Source organism: Piliocolobus tephrosceles, chromosome 14 (assembly GCF_002776525.5).
Source record: "Piliocolobus tephrosceles isolate RC106 chromosome 14, ASM277652v3, whole genome shotgun sequence".
NCBI classification, from domain to species: domain Eukaryota; kingdom Metazoa; phylum Chordata; class Mammalia; order Primates; family Cercopithecidae; genus Piliocolobus; species Piliocolobus tephrosceles.
The window spans coordinates 58,236,061-58,258,974 of record NC_045447.1 but is presented as its reverse complement, the minus strand read 5'-3'; the positions used below and the strand labels follow the sequence as shown (position 1 = coordinate 58,258,974).

At 43.8% G+C, this 22,914-nt stretch overlaps 1 protein-coding gene across 2 annotated transcripts in view; it reads left to right on the top strand.

Moving 5' to 3' along the window:
• Positions 1–274: 274 nt before the first annotated feature.
• The window catches only part of MTAP (methylthioadenosine phosphorylase), a 55,947-nt gene continuing 33,307 nt past the window's right edge, over positions 275–22,914 (top strand). The window contains exons 1-5 of one of the 2 annotated variants that reach the window (XM_023203873.3): positions 342–515; positions 1,207–1,323; positions 13,083–13,169; positions 14,364–14,422; positions 15,681–15,848. In XM_023203873.3, the coding sequence (XP_023059641.1) occupies positions 483–515; positions 1,207–1,323; positions 13,083–13,169; positions 14,364–14,422; positions 15,681–15,848 (464 nt within the window). In that variant the 5' untranslated portion in view covers positions 342–482. Of the gene's footprint in view, positions 516–1,206; positions 1,324–13,082; positions 13,170–14,363; positions 14,423–15,680; positions 15,849–22,914 lie in introns of both variants that reach the window. The other variant, XM_023203874.3, reaches the window with a different exon arrangement.

The window sequence follows — 22,914 nt, the reverse complement described above, 5'->3', positions numbered from 1 at the left end:
GTGGAACGCCGCCGGGCCAGATTTTGCTGCTGAGGCCTCTGACGCCAGTAATATCGGGCCAAGCAGGGAGTGCTGCTCTTTCAGGGCTTTTGTGAAAGTTAAGTAAGCCAATTAAAGTCCAAAACACGCAGTCTGGAACACCACAGCGCTCGATAAATGGTCTCCATTATTATCATTATCCGTTAGTTAGAACTGGGGATAAAAAAAAAAAAACAACCCACAAAAACCCGGAGAACCGGAAAGGTCTGCAAAAGGGGCGGAACGCGGGAACTTCGATTTGGGGAAGGGGTGGCGGGGGAGAGCCCACACAAGCAGCCAATCCAGCTGTCCCGGGGAGGAAGAGGAGGAGTCAAGGCCCGCCCCGGGTCTCTGCACTGCTCAGTCCCGCGCTGTGAGGTTGGCACGGTTGCAGCTCTTCTGTCCCTTTGGTTTTCTCTTAGTCCCGAGCGCTCGCCCGCTGCAGCTTCCTTTCCTGTGCAGACATGGCCTCTGGCACCACCACCACCGCCGTGAAGGTGAGATGAGCCCTCCCAGCCGCAGCGGTTCGCCCTGCCGGGTGCCTTCTCGCCCCCGCCCCGGGGTACCGCGCTTCCGGGGGCCATACGCCCGGCCCGCGCGCCCCTGCCGGGGAGGGACTGGGGCTCGGCACTCGGGACTCGCTTGCCGCTCGAGGAGAGGGTACGCTTGCGAATGATCCCCTCCCCAGTACACACACACACACACACACACCCCACCTTTTTTCTCATCTGCACCCGCTGCCCGTAGGGCGTAGGCACCCCTTTAGAGAGAGGTGTCGTGGATGGGAGAGGCTGCGCCCAGGCCGCCACCATTCCTGAGCACCACTCTTCTCCCAAGAAAGACACCCGGCTGGAGCCAGCAGGTGTCCGGGCGCCTGCGCTTCTGTGACCATCTCCTAGTGCCTTGCGGGACTCCAGCTTCCGCTCTCTGACTCTGCTTGCTGCCTGCGGCCCACGTGGGAGAACTGCTTACTTGCTCTTTTGCATGCTTCCGGCTTCTTCTTCCTCCGAACGTACGCCTCCGTGCTGAAGTTTTCCCCAGCAGCGCAATGCTGTAGGGGTTCTGAGACTTTCTTCGAAAACGAGTAAAGGGGTCCCTTTTTAGGGCTGCACCGTTTGGAGGCGTCTGGCTTCAAACTGCTTTGTTTTGCAGCCTTGCAAGTTAGAGTTCGATTTCCTTGTGCCCTAGGCCCTGAGAGGTCTTGATACAAGGGATCGTTGTGTGGTGGGAAGCTTTATGCTGAAGAGGGCACAAGTTCTGAGAGTAGCAGCTGGCTTCCCTGGGGTTTTAAACACTTCTCTCCTGGTTAGTATTCCAAGAGAGAATTACAGCACATAAAGAAAAATCGATGCTAAAACTTAAGACCTCTTCTAGGGAGTTTATTACTGGCTAAGAACGCAGTTAACTTGTTTGATTTTTAGACATTTTTGACCTATGGGATAGGAAGGTCTGCGATCTTCTCCAGAGCATCTCGATACCCTACACTCGACTGCAGTTTTCCTGGGAGAAGGCGAATCTGCGGTCAGTGTGTAATCAGCCAGATTAGTTTATCAAGCCCTTGCAGGTGTAAATGAGCCACTTAGAATGAGAGGAATGGTGAAGGGTGTTGCATCCAGACTTACATATGAAACTTATTTTGTCATTTCGAAAAGAATCTTGCATCCAGCAAATATTTATAGAAGGCCTCGCTCCTGCCTTCATGGTTTGGCGGAAACAAGGCAGAAATGGTTTTCATGAAACTCATGTGAAGTATGTGACTTCTCTTGGGTGCTCATCTATAAACTGAGAATTTCACTGCAGAATTTGCTGGGAGAGCTAGAATTAAATTGTCTATGTTGCACATGGTTGAAGCTTATTAAGTGGTAGTGCTTATAAGTGTGGGAACTGAGATTAATTTTGAACGACCTTTTCCCCAACAATTAAGTTATTGTGTTAGGTATCATTAGGCCACAACATTTCACTTACCCTTGCAGGAATACACTTCGAATGCCATTAAAAACAGGGATGGTGTTTAAAACAGTCTTACTTTAATTTGATTAGCATTCTCCCTGCCACATGGTTTCCCTTCCGATTAATGCAGTGCATTTAAGTGCAGAATGGACAGTGTGATTCTCAGAGACCTGATGTAAATATTGAATAATGTGTATTTTTGATCTTGGCAAGCTTATCTGGATATAAAATTAAGAGATACATATGGTGCTAAGACTGCCTGCTGATTTCTCTTTCAGTTTAAAACAGATGACAGCTTTGCTGTTGAGATTCCATGATGCCAGCACCATATTCCCCAGACTTCTAAGGCAGCATTCTGTATAGAAAATGTGAGGTGCCAGTGTCCAGAGCAAAATAGGTAAAAAAAAAAAAAAAAAAAAAAAAAAACACATCCTATTCCCAAATTATAGAATAATGGGACTGGAAAATGTTCCCTCAAGACCATCCGTATAACCACACAAATCCCTTTTGCGGGTGTAAAGTTGAGGCCCGGAAAGGTCAGCTAAGGTGTCCAGAATTACACAGCTGGACCTAGATAAGGACACAGTTGGGCCTAGAGCCTGGCATTCCATCAACTAGATGTGAGGCATTTCTGAAATCTGAAGTGTGGTCTCTCTGCTCTGTTTTCTTGTGACTTAATGCACAATTAAAATGAGCACTTGATAGAATGTCCATCTTGAAGAGGGAGGCAGAGTGCGAGCAGAAAGCAGGCTGTCTCCAGTGCCTGCTGGACACCACCCAGGTAGAGGTGTAGGAGGCACATGTGTGTCTGAGCCCCATTGGTGTTGCTGGCAGAACCTTGAGAGGTGGCTGGACTTAAATACAGTAACGTGTAACACATTCAGCCCAGTTCTAGGTACTCCTTTAATGTCAGCCCAAGTACCTCTCTTTTTAAAATAGAGATATGAACAGGGAATGGATCTTAAATTCATTCTCAATTTAAGAGGTGCAGTTAACTCGTGCAAGTGAAAGATTCCACTGAGTTTTGGATTGGCAGTATAATATTTGGCGTATCTTTCAAATCTAGCCATCTACTGGTGGAATCCTAATCAAAAATATTTATTGAATACCTGCCAGACACTGGGGATGCATCTTTGAGTAAGCAAGGCCTTTATTTTCTTCAAGTTTATATTCTAGTCAGGGTGGAAAACCAACTGACATGAAAGTGAAACAGCAATAAGATTCCACTGGGTGCGGGGTGTCAGAAAAGACTCCTAGGGAGGTGGATTTTAAGCTGTGCAGTAGTCTGCCTCCAAAATCTATGTTGAAACCTAATCGCCAGTGTGATGGTATTAGAAGATAGGGCCTTTGGGCATGATTGGGTCATAAAGGTGGAGCCCTCGTGAATGGAATCAGTGCCCTAGAGAGCTGCCTTATTCCCTCCACTAAGTGAGAGAACACCATCTATGAGCCAAACGTGGGCCTTCCCCAGACACTGAATCTGCTGTGACCTTAGACTTGCTAAGCCTCCAGACTGTGAGAAATTTCTGCTGTTTATAAGCCACCCAGTCCTAAGATACCTTGTTATAGCAGCCTGAATGGACTTAAACAAGCTGATAGTGAAAATAAGGATAAAGATCCAAGTGAAGACCTGAGGAGAGAGATGGGGGTAGGAGAGCAAAAACCAAGGTGTCACAGAAGTGAGCTCAGTGTAGTAGGAATGGAAATCACGGATGCACAGTGAGAATTGGATGGATGCAGCTCATAAGGCCATCCTTATAGACCATGATCAAGAATTTTGATTTTAAATGTTTGGAAACTGTGGAAGAGCAGCAGGTGGCGTTTGATTTACGTTTTAAAATGATTACCCTGGCTGTTGTGTACAGAATAGCCAGTGGGCAGGGGAAGAGCTAAGAGATCAGGCCAGAAGTCTTGGTGTTGGTGCTGAAGTCTAGGGTGGGAGCCATGGAGATGGTGAGGAATAATGAGATTGGGGATAGAATTTGCAGGTAAGATGTGGGGACTGCGGGAAGAAGAACAGGATGATTTCTGCTTTTGACTTGGAAAATCAGAAAGATGGTGATACTGGTGGGTCATTTCAGAGTGGGCGATAAGGGGCCATGAGTGACTCCTTGGAGCCAAGGAGGGGGTGAGTGTAGGATTCCTTCCTCCCAGATACTGCTGGTTAGGGAGCCAGAGGCTGAGATGCTGAGGGGCCTCTTTACTGTAGGAGCAGAGTGGGTGGCGGGTTGAGGGAGGGAGAAAGCCACCTGGAGTGAGAGTAATTGAAACAGTCTTTTTTGTGGTTCACTGCAGTGAGAGGTGGTCCAGGCGGGAAGTGAGGCTATTACTTGGGGGGTAGCCATGGAGAGAGGCAGCAGGAGCCGGAGGCTATGGGATTAACATCGCCATTGTCTGAGAGGACCTCAGGGAGACATTGTCCTTCAGCATCAGCCAAGGGCAGGTAGTATTCCTGAGAGAGGGCCAAACTAGTCTTTGGCACCCAAATAGAGGGCATTCTGGAGGGCTCCAGCAGTGTAGCATGACTCCCCTGGGCAGCCTCCCAGCTTTCACTCTGGGGAGATTAAAAACAAGACTTGGCCAGGTGCAGCGGCTCATGCGTGTAATCCCAACACTTTGGGAGGCCCAGATGGGCAGATCACCTGAGCTCAGAAGTTCGGGACCAGCCTGGGCAACATGGTGAAACCCCATCTCTACAAAAAATACAAAAATTAACTCGGCACAGTGCTGCACACCTGTAATCCCAGCTACTCAGGAGGCCAAGGTGGGCGAATCACTCGAGCCCAGAAGGCAGAGGTTGCAGTGAGCAGAGATTGCACCGTTGCACTCCAGCCTGGGCGACAAGAGTAAGATCCTGCCTCAAAATAATAATAATAATAACAACAACAACAACAACTTGTTAATCATGGTTGCTGTGACAAGGAGGGGATACGGTCCCATTGTGGGTTGGTAGTGAGCTATAAACATAATGATATTAAGGGAGACGGACAAGTCATGGTTTGTAGACTGTGGAACATGGGCCTTTACACTCTCCACTTGGCTGTCTCAAGTGTGGCCTACAAGGGCCTTCAGCCTGAAAGTCCTTGTGTGGCCATCTGAAACAGGACAATCCGCAGGCCCCAGTTGAAAATCAAATGACCAACGAGCCTTCATTTTTTTGCCTAGGGACACAAGGGCATTTTGGGCAGGACAATTACTTCTTTTGTAGGACTGTCTCAAGCATTGCGGGACTTGGAGTGCAACCCTTAACCCCCTCCGCAGAAATGCCATTAGCACTCCCCATAGTCATGACAACAGCCAGAAATAGCCCTGTTTCCAGACACCCCCAGGAGAGCTGTTTGACATTTAGGTGAGGACCCTAAGGCAAAAATCACAAAAAGACTACCTGCTCAAGAGAGGTAGGAGCAGCCAGGTTTTGTACTGCTCAGCAGAGTAAAAGGAGGAAATAGGGCTTTTTTTGTTGCTTTGAGGAAGTTTATTTTGATTTTTTATTTTTGCCAGGAGTGGTAGGGTATACAGAAAAAGTGCCTGATATTAATACATTATTTCACTTTATTCTCTTGATAATTGTATGGATTAAGTAAAAATCTTACCCCTATAGGTGCAGTTGAGGAAGCAGTTAAGGAAAATGTTTGTATGCAGTGGATCCTGGATCCTTACCTGTGGTTGTTGTCATGGCATTCCAGTCTGTGCCTCAAAAGCATCTAAAGCAGTGGTTCTCAAAGTGTGTCATGCATTAATATCACCTGGTCATTTGCTAGAAATGCAAGTTCATAGGCCCCACCCCAGTCCCAATGAATCTGAAACTCTGGGGCTGGGGCCCAGCAATCTAGATTTTGACAAGCCTTAGGATATTCAGATGTCCACTGAAGTTTGACAGCCACTGACCGAGAGAGCTTTGGAAAGGGTGACTATCTGCATTTTTAACAAGCTCTTCCCTTAGTGTAATAGTTTCCTGTTGCTGCTGTAACAATTTTCACAAATGGAGTGGCTTAAGACAACACAAATGAGGCTGGGCGTGGTGGCTCATGCCTGTAATCATAGCATTTTGGGAGGCTGAGGTGGGTAGGTCCCTTGAGCTAAGGAGTTCAAGACCAGCCTGGGCAGTATGGTGAAACCCCATCTCTGCAAAAAATACAAGAAAAAAATTAGCCAGGCATTGTGGTGCATGCTTGTAGTTCCAGCTCCTTGGGGACAGGAGGATCACATGAAACCAGGAAGTTGAGGCTGCAATGAGCTGAGATTTCACCACTGCACTCCAGCAGCCTGGGTGACAAAGTGAGACTCTATTTCAGACACACACATACACACACACACAAATGTATTCTCTTACAGTTCTGGAGTCCACAAATCCAAAATGAGTCTTACAGGGCTAAAATTAAAGTGTCTGTCGGGCTGGTTCGTCTTAGAAAGTCCATTTCATTGCCTTTTTCAGTTTTCTGAACCTGTAGAACCATGAGGTAAATAAGCCTTTTTTCTTTATAAATTATCCTGTCTCTGGTATTCTGTTATAGAAGCAGAAAACAGACTAAGAAAACTGTTGTGCTTGTAAGAGATTGGGACACAGACACATAGAGAGGGAAGACCATGTGAAGACACATGGAGAACGCTGCCATCTCCAAGCCAAGGAGGGAGACTGACCTTAGAAGAAATCAATCCCAATCGCACCTTAATGTTGGACTTCTTTTTTTTTTGAGACGGAGTCTTGCTCTGTCGCCCAGGCTGGAGTGCAGTGGCCGGATCTCAGCTCACTGCAAGCTCCGCCTCCTGGGTTTATGCCATTCTCCTGCCTCAGCCTCCCGAGTAGCTGGGACTACAGGCGCCCGCCACCTCGCCTGGCTAGTTTTTTGTATTTTTTAGTAGAGACAGGGTTTCACCGTGTTAGCCAGGATGGTCTCCATCTCCTGACCTTGTGATCCGCCCGTCTCGGCCTCCCAAAGTGCTGGGATTACAGGCTTGAGCCACCGCGCCCGGCCTAATGTTGGACTTCTAACCTCCAGAACTGTGAGGAGATAAGTTTCTGTTGCTTATGGGGAAAACCCATTTCCTTGCCTTTTTCAGCTTCTGGAGGCACCAGGACTTCTTGGCCCATGGCCTCACATCATGTCCCCTTTTCTCTCCCTCTGCTTCTATCATTGTATCACTTTCTTCCTCATTTGACCTTCTTACCTCCTTGTGATTTCATTTAGGTCCCACCCAGATAATCTAGTATAATCTCCCCATCTCAAGATCCTGGATTTAATCATATTTGAGGCAGGTTCTGGGAATTAGGATGTAGCTAGGATCTCTTTGGGGCAGGGGCATTATTCAGCTTACCACACTCAGCCCACGTTTTAGAAATTTATGGTCTAGGCCCTAGAGCAGGTTGCTTAGTTCTGAGGGCACTTTAGAACCACCTGCAGAGCTTTATAAACAAACTACACCTTGCCTAACTAATCAGAATCCCTGGGGCCTGGGCTTTGGTATTGAAAGCAGGAGAGGGGGAATGTCCTAGTATCCAGCAGCTGGCTCAGGAGGGTGGGTGGGTCCCGCTGTTGTTCCACAAGCATAGGAGAGCTCTAACAAATACAGTATGCGTTAGGCAAAATCCTCCTCTGAAAATATCTGGCCATTTCAGCAGGTGAAGTGTGTCTTTAAGAGGGTGTCTGCCCTTTAGTCTGGTATCTGTACTTTACAAGGGGCATTTGGTCAAATAAAAACCATGGATGTTTTGAGCCCTTGGGTTGTCCAAGCTTATCCGACTAAAATATAGAGACACTGTATTAGTTCGCTAGGACTGCTGTAACAAAGCACTACAGACTGGGTAGCTTATGCAACAGAAGCATTATCTCCTCACAGCTCTGGAGGTTAGAAGTCCAAGGTCAAGGTGAGATCAAGGTGGATTTCTTGTAAGGTCAGTCTCCTTGGCTTGTAGATGGCAGTGTTCTCCATTTGTCTTCACAGGGTCTTCCCTCTGTATGTGTTTATATCTCAATCTCTTATAAGGACAACAGTTTTCTTAGTCTGTTTTCTGTTGCTGTAACAGAATACCTGAGACAGGATAATTTATAAAGAAAAGAGATTTATTTAAAAGAAATGAAAGGGAGACCAGGGAGATAGGAAAAGGAAACACAAAAAAGAGACAAACTTGGCTTCATAACAACCCACTCTTACTGGAACTAATCCAACTCAATGAGAACAAGAACACCCTCCCCTGGGACTGCATTAATCCCTTAATGGGGGTGGATTATTACCGTGGCTCATAACTCAAACTCCTCTTAAAGGTACTACCTCCCAGCATCACTGTATTTGGGGAACAAGCCTCAACATGAGTTTTGAAGATGACCACATTCAAACCATAGCATGAGCTATACTGTATTAGGGCCCATCCCAGTGACCTCATTTGATCTGAATTACGTCTGTAAAAACTGCAAATATAGTCACATTCTGAGGTACTGAGAGTTGGAACTTCAACATATGAACTTAGGGGAGACACAGTTCCATCCATAACCACTACCTACAAGGGTGGCCTACAGAGTGGGGGTGTCTTTTCTGAGATGAAGCCCCCAGCTATCCCTGTGGACCCTATTGCAGGTTTTTAACAGTCCTCCCAGCCGGAGACAGTTGGTTGCTCCCTCCCATACAGCTAGGCTTCCAGGATTTTGCAAGGCCCTGACAGGCCTCAAAGCCATGTCAGCCTAATAATGAGGGCTTCTGTCTTCTGTGCTTGCCAAAATTGTTATGGCAACCAGATCTGAAGGACTGCAATGCTCAGATCGGGCTGTGCCAGCTCCCGCTCTGGCTCGCTTACCTCATCATGAGCTTGAGGCACTCAGAGGCAGCCCATCTCCCTGGCATGAGCTGGTCTCAAATGCTTGGGGTATTTTGAGAATGCCATTATAGAGTGCTGGGTTCCTTACGGCAGTGCGCCCAGGCCTCAAAGTGATGGTGAATGGTTTCTGGGACAAAGAAGGGTTGGTAAAATCTCTTGTAGCCAGGTACTAGTGGAAATAGACACAGAGTAGGGGCTAGTATGCACCCTTTCCACATTGCTGGAAGTAACCGTTCTGAGTAGGTGAGCTGGTATTTGGATAAATGCTTTCACAGTCTTAGAGAAGTCAGACCCTTGGATTGATTTGCTCTTGAACAAAAGTTTTTTCTTCACTATGAAAATGCTTTCTTTGGGGTGTCTTTAGAACATGTGATGTCAAGACACAAAGAACAGCAACTGCACATACAGTAAGACATGGCTGTCATAGAACAGATTGTGTGTGAATAAAGGGTTCACATCACTTCCACCCTTTACACAGTAACAGAAGGCTTTAGGCCACCTACCTCTTCCTTGGCTCACTCAAAGTCTTCTTCCTTCTCATCCGTGGCCTCCTGCTACTGCTGGTATTCAGACACCAGGTCGTTCATGTTGCTCTCAGCCTCAGTGAATTCCATCTCGTCCATGCCCTCGCCCGTGTACCAGCACAGGAAAGCTTTGCACCGAAACACACCTGTGAACTGCTCTGAGATGGACTTGATCAGTTCCTAAATAGCAGTGTTGTTGCCAGTGAAGGTGGCGGACATCTTTAGCCCCCAGGGTGGGAAGTCCATACAGCTGTTTTTATATCTTGGGGGATCCAACCAACAAAGTAGCTGCTGTTCATGTTTTGGGCATTAAGCATCTGCCTGTCCATCTCCTTCATGGACATGTGACCCCTGAACATGGCAGCCACCATTAGGTAGCAGCCGTGGCAGAGGTTGCAGGCAGCCATCATGTTCTTGGCATCAAACATCTGCCAGGTGGGCTCATGCACCATCAGGGCCTGGTACTGCTGGTTGTCCCAACTGGTCAGCAGGGCGAAACCAGACATGAAGTGCAGGTGGGGGAATAGGACCCTGTTCACGGCCAGCTTCTGCAAGTCAGCATTGAGTTGGCCAGGGAAGTGCAGACAGATGGTGACCCCACTCATGGTTGCAGACACCAGGTGGTTCAAGTCACTGTAGGCAGGTGTGGGCAGCTTTAGGGTTCTGAAGCAGATGTCATAAAGAGCTTTATTATCAATGCAGAAAGTCTAGTTTTGAGAAGTTTGGTTTGATGGTCAGTCAGTGGAAAAGTGTGGCATGAGCCACTAGCTTTTAAAATCTGTCAAGGACCTTGATTGACTCCCTATTTCAGAACTCTATCTAGTGTAATAAAGAAGTCCTGGCTGGGCAGAAATTCCATCTCAGGTCTTGAACACATTTCTTACACAGTCTAGAATTAACTGAACTGGGGACTGACACTTCCGGCCCAGGAGGCCTGGCAGGGTCTTGTCATTGTTTCCTGAGCGTGGATGAAGTCATTGAGAGTTTTCCTCCCCTCTGAGATGATTCACTCAGATACCTGGAGTCACTGTTTCTGTGCTTGTTCTGTGACCTTCGTCATGAACTTGACCTCTCTGAGCATGTTGCCTCATAACATGAAGACCAAAAAAACTTTTCTAATAAGGTGTAATGTTATGAAAGACTCCAGGGGATATTGGGAGAGGGCAGATCATAGTGGTTAAGCTTGAAAGACCTGGATTTCTATCCCAGCTTTGCTCCTTATGATTTGCTCTTGGACGTTTTTAATTTTTATGCTTCTCTTTCTTCGTTTGTAAAACGGGTAACATTCTATAGGGCCCATCTTATGGTCGTGATGATGAAATAAGGTAAGACCACTGAAGCACTTAGCACAGTGCCTGTAACATGTAGGTCCACAGACACAGTTACTTTATTACTAAGGCAGTATTGAGTTGACACAAACTTAGAGACTCAAGGGAATGTGGATAGAATTGGGCCATCAGTGCTTGGGTACTTCATCCCAGTTGTACTTTGCTGTGGAGCCAGCAGGTGGCGACATTGGCCACATCTTGACCCTGCTGGCCTCCATCTTAGAGGTCCAGTTTCCTGGGATGGCGGGAGGGACTCAGTTGCTACGCTTGTCCCTGTATCCCTCGCACAGTGTAGGTTTCGATAAACAACTGGACCTAGTTAAGTGACTGGATGGGCTTGCCAGCAGATCATTCCAGAGCAGTAGCCACTCTTGTTTTCATGTCCAGGGCTACTACATGTTCCTTGCTGAGGGCTGAGTTGCCAGCTACCTATTGCAGAGTCATTATGCAGTCAGGTGATGCAGACTGAAGCCTCGGGCTGCTGAGAGTGAGCTCAGGGGCTCTGAATTTCAGCAGGACACCTGGTTAGCATTTCTCAACAACTGCTACAATGCTGGGCAAGTTCACGTAAATTCAGAGGGTGGCTCCAAGCAAAGCCCAACTTGATTTGTGTATTTGATCCCGAGCATCCAGTGTTGAATCAAGAATCTGAGATGCCATGGCTCAGGGAACACCCAGAAACAGCCAGGTCAAAGTGGTGATGAGTTAAAAAGCTAGTAGCTGAATCCCAGGGAGTTGGCTGAGAGTAATTTCAGAGTCAGCAGTTCATAACTGTATCCCAGGTGAGGACGTGGGCTGGATGGTTTCTTAGCCTCCTCATGACCTGTGGTGCTTCAGACAGAGGTCCATGGAATGAAGGATAAGTTGGAGAAGCCAGGCTAAGGAAGGGTTGGGATTTCCTAAAACAGTATGAATTTTTGTTGTTTTCTATTGAGGTGCCGTTATGTAAATGTATTGACTTAAGTGAACACTTCTGTTGATTTGAAAGCTGTAATACTGGTTACCCTTTAACAATAATGTGAAGTTCATTGACATAAAGTATGTTAACCTGCTGTGGTTTTAATAATATACCTCCACAAGATGGCGCCAACATCAAAACCTGGCTTTGCCACTTAAGGAAATTGTGGTGGACAGTCACAAATTATGTAACCATTTCATGGGAAACAGGCAGAGTTCTTCAGTAAAAACTTCACTAAATTGTCCTTATTTTCTTGTTTGTTTTTTGTTGTTGTTGCCTTTGTTTTTTGTTCTTTGTTTTTTTCAGGAAACTGAGGCAGGCAGAAAGGTAACCATTTTTTTACGTGTTGATAGGACTCAACTTGTGTAACTTGACCTGAAAATTATTTAATTCAGATGTTCACTGAATTCTTAACTCTGGAATTTTTTCTTGAGGCCTAATTTATTTTATTTAGTTACCCAGGTGACAATAGATTTAAAGCTTTTCATTGAAAAACAACAATGCTCAGGTCACTTCGCATTAATTAGGTTTCTAATAAAGTTAGCCTGGCACTATTTACTTTGTCCTTTAGGAAGTACCAGCCCAAGGAAATTTCCCTAATGATTTGTTACTTAATTTTTAGTTTTAACAGTTTAGTTAATATTTATTTTTGTAATTGTTCTTGTTTCTGTTTCTTAATCATCAAATTAGATCAACTCTCAGGTTTCTTTAACTCAGACAAGGACTTTCAAGATAATCTCTGAAAAATGCAATACAATTCATGAACTTAAAAAAATCTTATAACTACCTTTTGAATTACTTATTTATGTTTACATAATTTACTGAGTAGTATACATGAGTATCCTATATGTATATCTACAGTATGTAAATACGAATTTGCATACATATATGAATGATTGTTTTCATCAATGTATATGCGGGTAACTTTTCATGCTATTTCAGTCTCCTCTGTCTGCATTCTCTTCTAGCTCTGTGATTCTAATGGCGTAGGAAAGATAATCTCTAATTTCTTTATCAAATAGAACAGTGAGGAGAAATCACTACCAAATGGAATATCTAATATTTTATATCCCAGCAGTCTTCTGGACATTCTTTACTCTGTAGTCCATTTGACAGAGAAACAAAATTGATTAGAAGGTACTTTCCACTACCATATTTGCCTACTTTTAGGTTTGATTTTCTAACTTGAGTTGGTTAAAGTACCTGTCTGTGCTGACTTGTAATTCAGACAGTCAGAAGTAAATGTGATGTAGTCCAAAAAGGTACCCTACATTTTGGTTATTTCTAGACTATAGAAGACCTTCAAATATTTGTTGATTTTTATAGAAGGCTTTGAAATATTTGTTGATTGTTGTTCAGTAATTTTCAGATTTCAAAAAAATAGGGCTTGGCAGGAATGGAGAAGAACATATGAATAAATGAATTTGCTTAGAATTTTATGTCTAATAAAAACCACCAAATACAATAATCTTCTCTGTCTTTTTCTCTCTTAGATTGGAATAATTGGTGGAACAGGCCTGGATGATCCAGAAATTTTAGAAGGAAGAACTGAAAAATATGTGGATACTCCATTTGGCAAGGTTAATATATCCAGTTAGTGGAGACGTGTTAGTTTTTTCATTTCTCCTTGCTGGCTTGATTTTTAAATTTAAAAAAAATATTGCTTTTGTTTTGGCAGCCCAGGGCTGTCTGCTCACAGCAGAGAGGGCCAGAAGTTCTGCTGTTGGGTTCCATCAGCTGAGAAGGTGTCTGACGGATGCCTCAGACTTTGATGTTTTGAGAAAATGGCTACTGGATATGTACCTCACTTCTCTAATTCTGTTGCTGGAAATCGGATACTCATCTCAGACCACAGACTCATTCCAGACTGTACTTTCAAATCTACATTCAAATCACCTTCTAATATGGGGCCAATAGGTCACACCACACTAATTAGGGGACAGGCTGATGACTAATAGGATGAATTATGATTATGAAGTGGCATTTGAGTGAAAAGAACTGTTTCGGGGAATGAGAACATACCTCATGTTAGTTGAATGCATAACTGAGCTAGAAATAAAACGTTCCTCCTTTTATAGGAGAGGTTGCTTGTTCTTCAATCCCGTGTCACTTAGCCTATGTATGCCAGGGTGAGGGTGTCTGCATTCTCCTAATTCCATATTGCTACGCCCTCTGGTCCTTCTGTAAGATCTGTCTATCTGGCTGTCCCAACCAAACCCTCCTTTTCAGCTAAATTCTTAGGTTGACCTTGTGTGCTCCCAGTCCTGCAGTCATCTTGGTTCATTTTCTTAAACCCTTGGTTCTAAGGGTCTTTCCAGCCTTTGTTACCTCAAGTCATTTCCAGGATCATCTTAGACCTGGTTAACACAAGCAGACATTTCCAGTACTGAGTTGTTAGTGTCATGACAGCGACTTCTTATCCTTTCTGCCTTTCACCCTCATACCTGTTCTTGAACCTGCCCAATAACCTTGACACATCTAAGTTTGACCAGTCTACCGTGATAGTCCCCTGGGGTACTCATTACGAATAGATCTGACTAAATAGTACCTACACAGGTACTCATGGTAACCTTGAGTCCTGTGAATCTATGCTTGCAGAGGGATCAATAGGTGATTGATTAAATGATTATATTGATAATCAGATCTTGCCTCTTCTCTAAGTTGTATCCTCAGACTCTTCAGAGTCCATGAGTACTGTTGTGGTTGAACAATGTTAATTTACATACCTGTTTTTAAATCGCTGAATTAATTGACATTTTTTTCATTGCATGCAGCCATCCGATGCCCTAATTTTGGGGAAGATAAAAAATGTTGATTGCGTCCTTCTTGCAAGGTATGGTATTTTAAGCTTTTTGGATAATTTAAACTACTAAAGGATAATTTAAACTTAAATTCTGGAAAGAGTAAAGATACAGGTATGAGTTTTTTTATGTTGACAGAATCAGAACATCTTAGTAACCTTCATTTACAATGTTTCATTTTTGGTTAAGTTATATTGATTTAGGAGATCAAAGATCTAGATCTCATGCCCTTGCCCCTTAGATTGGGAAAGTAGATCAGATGACTAAAATCAAGGCTCTGGTTTTAGTTCTAAATGCAAGAAGAAATGTTTTGTTCATTTTTTCCCCTTTCTTATAAAGATAAAGAAAAGCAATCCATCATTAATGATCTCTTGCTAGTAGTAGTTATATGTCTGTGGAGGGTGGGCTTAGGGCTTCTGAAGTGGGTTACTTGTGTCTGTGCTGTTGTTTCCTTAAGGAGGCTGGTGCTGCTCCGTATTACAGAGGAGGCCAAGTCATTTTTATCCCATTGTTAGAAATTAGTCAAGATATATGTATGAGTTCTCTATTGTTGTGTAACAAATTACCCCAAATTTAGCAGCTTAAAAGAGCACACATGATCTCCTGGTTCCTGTTGGTCAGAAGTCTGGCACAGCTTAGCAGGTCCTCTGCTTGCGGTTGCACAAGGCCCCACAAGACATATTCAAGGGCTGAGTTCCCATCTGGAGCTTGAGGTCCTTGTTCAAGCTCATGTGGTTGTAGGAGAATTCACTTCCTAGAAGTTACAGGACGGAGGCCTTTGGCTCCTAGAGATGGTTCACATTCCGTCGTGTGGCCTGCTCCACAGGCTGTTCACTTGGCAGCAGCTTGCTTCTTGCTATTAGGGTATGGCAAAGGTGCTAGAAGTCACCTCCATGGCTAGGCTGTACCTTGCAAGCATTCAGGAGGCCAGTAGGAGAATCTCACGTGCATGCTTGCAAGGTAGAGCCTAATCATGGGAGTGACTTATAGCACATTTGCCATTTTCTAATGGCTGGATGCAAGTCCCAGGTTCACTGACACTTTATACAGAGCATGACAGTGGGGACCACACTAGGCTCTGTCTGCCAGTCTACATTTTTGAAACAGAAGTGGCTTCTCAGAATCCAGGGAACCTAAATTTTAGTTATAGTTGGTCACTGGAGTGGGTTCTAGGAGACCCCCTGTGTTAGTCTGGGTCATTGCTAGAGAATCACTTAATTTCTTCTAGACTCTAAGAGAAAACAGTTGGTGGTGTGCTCATCACGGGTTGACGATTTCTTCTGTCCTTAGGCATGGAAGGCAGCACACCATCATGCCTTCAAAGGTCAACTACCAGGCGAACATCTGGGCTTTGAAGGAAGAGGGCTGTACACATGTCATAGTGACCACAGCTTGTGGCTCCTTGAGGGAGGAGATTCAGCCCGGTGATATTGTCATTATTGATCAATTCATTGACAGGTAAGCAGTCATACAAAATGCTTTAGGCTATTGTAGCTTGTAGCTGGTCATTTCCAGCTCAAATGGACGATGTTTGGGAACCAGCAGGGAAACCGGGAGGGCAAGGCCACAGACTTGCTTGCCCTTTTTTTTCTTTTCTTTTCTTTTTTTTTTTTTGATGGGGGGACAGAGCCTCACTCATCACCCAGGCTGGAGTGCAATGGCATGAACTCGGCTCACTGCAACCTCCGCCTCCCAGGTTTAAGCAATTCCTCTGTCTTAGCCTCCTGAGTAGCTGGGACTACAGGTGCATGCCGTAGTGCCCAGCTAATTTTTGTGTTTTTAGTAGAGATGGAGTTTTACCATATTGGTCAGGCTGGTCTTGAACTCCTGACCTCAGGAAATCACTCACCTCGACCTCCCAAAGTGCAAAGTGCTGGGATTACAGGCGTGAGCCACCACACCCAGCCTGCTTTAAGCTTTTCATTGTGAGTTTTTGTTTTTGAATTTTAATTGACAAATGATAAATGTATATGTGAGGTATAACATTATGTTTTGATACATGTATACATTGTACAATGATTAGCAAAGCTAATTAACGTATTACCCCACATATCATCTTTGGTGCTGAGAACATTTGATTTTTACTTTAACAATTTTGAAATGCATAATACGTTTTCATTAGCTATGATCACCCTGCAGTGTAATCTCAAAAACTTATTCCTCCTGTCTAACTGAAATTTTGTGCTTTGATCAACATCGCCCAAAACCCCAGCCCCTGGTAACCTTTCTACTCTCTACTTCCATGAGTTTGACTTAGTTAGATTCCACATATAGGTGAGATCATGCAGTAGTTGTCTTTCTGTGAATGGTTTATTTCACTTAACATAATGTCCTGCAGGTTCACCCATGTTGTGGCAATTGACAGAATTGCCTTCTCTTTTTAGGCTAAATGGTATTCTGTTGTGTATGTAGACCACCTTTTCTTTATCTGTTCATCTGTTGTTGGACATTTATGTTGCTTCCGTGTCTTGGCTATTGTGAATAATGCTGCAGGGACCATAGAAGGGCTGATGTCTTTCTTGACGTAAAATTTCATTTCCTTATACACCCTGAGATGGGATTGTTGGATCATGTGGTAGTTGGTGTTTTTAGTTTTTTGGGGAATTTTAGTAATGGCTGTATTTATATTCCTACCAGCAGTATACAAAGGTTCTGTTTTTGTCACATCCTCATCAACACTTACTATGTTTTGTCTTTTCGATAAAGGCCATTTGTGGCCTGGCACAGTGGTTCACGCCTGTAATCCTAGCACTTCGAGAGGTTGAAGCAAGAGGATTGCTTGAGCCCAGGAGTTTGAGACCAGCTTGGGCAACATAGTGGGACCTTGTCTCTATAAAAAATAAAACAAAAATTAGCCAGGTGTGTTGGTATACACCTGTTGTCCCAGCTACTTAGGAGACTGAGGTGGGAGGATCGCTTGAGCCTGGGAGGTCAAGGCTAGAATGACTCATGAATGCACCACTGCACTCCAGCCTGGGTGACAGCAAAAAAGGCCATTCAAACAGGTGTGAGGTGATACCTTATTGTGGTTTTTATTTGCATTTTCCTAATGACTAGTGATGTCGAGCATTTTTCATACAGCTGTTGTCCATTTATGTCTCTTCTTTTGAGGAATGTCTATCAAGTCCTTTGCCTACTTTTTTAATCAGGTTGTGTTTGGAACTTTCCTTCAGTTAGTTTCCTTATGTGGTGCCAAAAAGGTTGGGGGCCGCTGTACTAGGATCACCCCCTCCCCTATTCCTTCTAGAAATAATTGCCTCTCAGAATGCTCTGGATGAAGACAGGAGCCTCCTGGGCTGGATGGAGAGTGGGGAGTAGCACAGAGTTAAATCATTTGGGGATCCTTCCACAGTCCCCCATCCAATCACCCTGCCTTCCACCTCAGTCCATGCTGCTCCTCCCATCAGTTATCTCTGAGCTTACGGCACTCACAGCCCTCTCCTAGAGCTTCTGCTATGGGAGAGAGGTTTGTCCAGTCCAGGCCACTGTGTCTTCTGCCTTTCAGGGATTCATTATAATTTCTGGTCCATCAGAAGCATTCTTGGTTGTTTCCTGACGGAATGAAACTGTTTTGAAATTGCCCATCCCGTTGGTCAGAAATGGTTGAATATCAGCAGTTTCATGTGGTTCAACCTAATAAATAATGGGTTTAGACTAAAATGGTTACATGTCTCTCACCCTGAGTTATGTCCTTATCATGTATTTATACCTGACAATATATATTTATGACCTGTTTCCCTCTAGAATATAAGCCACGTGAGATCAAAGGCCCTGTCTGCCCTGTTTGCACCATATCACCAACGCCCACAGTTGCTGGCCCATCTTTGCTCTGTTAGTATTTTTTGAGGGCTTGAACATAGTCATTTGAATAGAGGGATAGGCTGGAGTTTGTGTTTTGGATACATCTTGATTAAAATCTCAGTAGCACAATGTCCATGTGTTTGGAGGTAATAGTTTAAGAAAATGATTATAATATGATTGCTACGTAGAGCAGAATACAAAACTCCATATTCAGGATGATCCAGATTTATGAAGTATTACAGATGATACTGTAAAGTCTGAATTGGGCACTGAGCCTTGGGTTAATTTGTTAGTTAAATGGTATAACTATACGCTGTTGCATTTCCCAGATCTTTTACTCACATACTGGCTCTTTCAAGAAAGCAGTTGGGTCAGAAGATGGAGACTAGAAAGAGAACAGGTATTGCCATCAGATCTGGTTTCATTCTATCTTAGCGCATCTTAGCCAGGTAACCTTAAGATCTTCTAGTATTTTTCTGTTTATGAGACATATGGATAACTTGCCTTCTTAATGTTTCCTTGGAAGTTCAAAGTCTCTAACAAGTGCCATTTGTGGGATCTTGCATGTGTTAACCTTCTGAATAACTGAGTGCCATTGTTGAGAGTGTGGGCGGACTGGCTGGAGGGTCCACTAGTTGATACTACTTTACAACAGCAGGAGAAAAGAATCTGTTAAAAGAAGGATCCCTGGTAGGGCGCGGTGGCTCATGCCTGTAATCCCAACATTTTGGGGAGGCTGAGGCAGGCAGATCACCAGAGGTCAGGAGTTCATCAACATGGTGAAACGCCGTGTTTACTAAAAATACAAAAAAAATTAGCCAGGTGTGGTGGTGAGCACCTGTAATCCCAGCTACTCGGGAACCTGAGGCAGGAGAATCGCTTGAACCTGGGAGGCAGAGGTTACAGTGAGCCAAGATTACTCCATTGCACTCCAGCCTAGGCAACAAGAGTGGAACTCCGTCTCAAAAAAAGAGAAGGATCCCTAAGAAAATATAATTTAGCATGAAATCTCAATTTTTACATTGATTACTTATTTGCAGTGATAATGTTTTGAATATATTAGGTTAGACAAGATTTTAAAGTTAATTTTACCTGTTTCTCTTTTACTTTTTCAGTGACCACTAGAAATTTTTAAATTACCTAGGTGGCTAATATCATATTGCTGTTGGATGCATCTTTTACGTGCTACTGCCTTTGATTGAGCTGAGTGGGTTCCAGTTAACCAGGCTTGAGCACGTATATGATTCATTATGTGTTTGAACATCTTATAGCAGAAGAAAATCAGAACTTTTTGCCTTGTGGGTAATGCCCTCTATGTGTTTTACTGATAGCACATTTCTTAGTAAAGTGAATCTTGGTGTGTTGAGACAGGCATCTCCAACCTCCGCTTGCTGATGGCATCAGATACAAATAGCTATAGGCTGTGCCATTTTTAGCCTGGGGTTTCCCAGAGTCATACCCACAGCCTCAACTTGTTTAACAGAATTGTAACATCCTGTAAAGCCACCTGGTGGATTATAGATTCCAGGGCAGCTGGGGCAGGAGCATTGAATCAGGAGGTTTCATCTTGACTCTGGCCCTGGGCAAATCACTTTACCCACTGCATGTTGGTTCTTTCTTCCACATGGAGGGCTGAATTGTACCATCTCTCTCTTTCTCTCTCTCTCACTCTTTTGTGTGTGTGTGTGTGTTTTGTTTTTGTTTTGTTTTGTTTTTTGTTGGTTTTTTTTGAGACAGTCCCACTCTGTCGTCCAGGCTAGACTGCAGTGATGCAATCTCAGCTCACTGCAACCTCGCCTCCTGAGTTCAAGCAATTCTCGTGCCTCAACCTCTTGAGTAGCTGGGATTACAGGTATACACCACCATGCCTAGCTAATTTTTGTACTTTTAGTAGGGATGGGGTCTCACCCTGTTGGCTAAGCTGGTCTTGCACTCCTGGCCTCAAGTGATCCACTCATCTTGGCCTCCCAAAATTCTCTCCAGGGACTTATCTAGAAACACACATTGGCCTATTGCCATAACTTTGTCAGCACGTTGTCTCAGAAAAAAAAAAAAAATCCTCATCCTAAAGTGTGCTTCAAAGGCTATCAAGATTGTTTAATAATATGGCTATTCTTATTTTATAGATGGCCAAGCTAAAGCACATCACTTTCTTTTCCTTCAGTGCCAGCATGGGCAGGGCAGGGGGACCAACCTCAGACTTGAGAAAGACATGTGGCTGGTTTTTAGGGTTGTTTTTAGAAACATTAGATTTCTGCTTTAATGACAAAATGTACTCTTGAAGGACTCTGACAATGCTGGAAGCTCTTTTAAGAAAAACGTCATTCTTTTCTGAAAATTTTTTTTCTTCTCTTTCTCATGCTACATTACAGCTGATGAAGTTAAAAAGCCTGGGCATGAGAAAAGGGGAACTCTGGGTGTGACTGTCCTGGAAAGAGAGATAGAGAGTGCAGTGGGCTCAAGTATGTTTGCGTATGTGCAGTCAGTCTTTGTGTCTTTCTCATTCGAGGAAATTCCATAGCAATTAAAGTGAAAATAATAATCTTTCATTTGTGAGTAGAGCATCCATAGAAAGCAACATATATCTTGCTCTAGAACTTAAATTCCAAAAGAATGGGTTATATTTTTCATTTTCCATTTTTGTTGCACAGGGACGAGTTTCCTAATGCTTCGTTGCCATAGGCCCTGGCCTCTGTGTGCAGTGTTCTTCCCAAACCAAAAATTAAAAATAGGAAAATCAGAATCTCTACCAAGAACTTTGTCTAGCAGGTTTGTCTGCAGTAGGTTTCTTCAGTGCCTATGCCTCCTGCTGGATTGTGTTTGATGAATCCATTTCTTTTAACTTCTACAAGGTCCCCATTGTTCGAGCCAGAAGTCATTTGGCCACTGAGGGTAAAAGATGGTTAGGAGTGGGATTTGTTCCACTTCTTTGCAGCGATTAAACAGTCTATTTGAACTGGGGAAAGTATTTGACCTTTGGTCTGTCCTGAAAGAAAGTCATCAGGCTATTTATACATTAAAAGGCTCTCATAAGATATGTACTCCAAGATTCATAATTTTGGAACTTTTCTCCTGTGGTACACACCCTTGTATGTATGCACACCTGGCTCTCACTGAGTCACTTATGGGAAACTGAAGCAAGATGTTCTGTTTATGGGGGAAAAAAGACCTCATAAAAGAGTCAAAGTAAATGAGACTTAGAGAAATTTAGAAGCATGACTATGCATCACTGGGCCTTTGCTTAGTTTTTATTCATCAGCCATGGAGAAGAAAGGCATGACTCTTTCCTGCCTCCTGCACCCACCCGACTTCTAAAGCTCAACTTCGTTGATGCATTATAAAGTGGTGCACAGGATTTGTTTTTAATGAGATTTTTGCCATTAGAGCAAAGCAAGGCTGTTTCCCTGCCAGCTGCTTTATTCAACTCATGAGGCATTTTGTTGTTTCCTCCTGTACTTGTGGTACATGGGCCCTCCATTTTCTAGCCCAGTTCTTGTGAGATACCTCTACACAATCATTTGTATGTGTGGGAGAACTAATGATATGGCCTTTCTTTCACCCCCAACTATAACTGTCCATGCCATTAAAGATACGTGGGCAGGGGATTCCAGCAATTTCTATACTTGCTCTTCTTTCTCTTTACCATTAATCCTGATGATTGTAGGAAATCAGTACACCATATTTATTATGCAAATCTAAGACAAACAAGATCTGTTGAAAAGATGCCCATGTTGTATTTTTTTGTTGTTTTTTTAGATAGGATCTTGCCCGGGGTAGAGTGCAGTGGCCTGATCAAGGCTCACTGCAGCCTCGACCTCCTGGGCTTAAGCAATCCACACACCTCAGCCCCTCTAGTAGCTAGGATTACAGGAATTTGCCACTATGCTTGGCTAATTTATTTTATTTTATTTTATTTTATTTATTTTATTTTATTTATTTTATTTTATTTTTTTAGGAGATGGGGGTCTCACTATGTTTGCCAGGCTGGTTTCAAACTCCTGGCCTCAAGCAATCTTCCTGCTTTGGCCTCCCTAAAGTGCTGGGATTATAGGCATGAGCCACTATACCCAGCTACATATTTTTTAAAAAAGGATCAGATGAGTAGGACTTGCTCAACTGCTGTCACTGTGAGAAGTATCTCAAGATGAAACTTGCAAACATATCAGTAAGGAGAAGGATGAGATTTCTTTTTTAATAGTCGTCTTTATCAGGAATGTTTTGCAGACATTGATTTTTTTTTTTTTACAATGAGAAAAATATGACCAAAAACTGAATATTAAAGGAAGCACAGTGTGATTCTTGGTGCTAGGTAGTTTCTGTAAAATGTGGCTAATAACATATTGGCCTGTTGTGCCCAAGGCCTGTGTTTGGGTTCTACCTTCTCAAAGAATGCAGTGAAAGAATCCCAGCTTAGAAGTGAGGACATCCAGAATTCTTTCCTGGCTGTGCTGTGAAATTCGTTTGTCACTTAGTGTCCTCATCTGCTAAATGAGAGTGTTGAATTGATTCCTAAAAGTTCTGGTAGCCTCCCCTCTTCAGACGATTTCTTCAACTTATTTTCTTGCTAAAACTGGGAGGGGTTCGACTTCGCTTTTGTCACGCATTCTTACTCATCAGGAAAGCCCCGCTGTAAACACAGTGCTGAGGGATCAGTTATGTCAGTCTTGTTTCCTTCTCCCAGAGACCAGCCCTGCCTTGGGCTTCCCCTAGAACTTTATGTCAT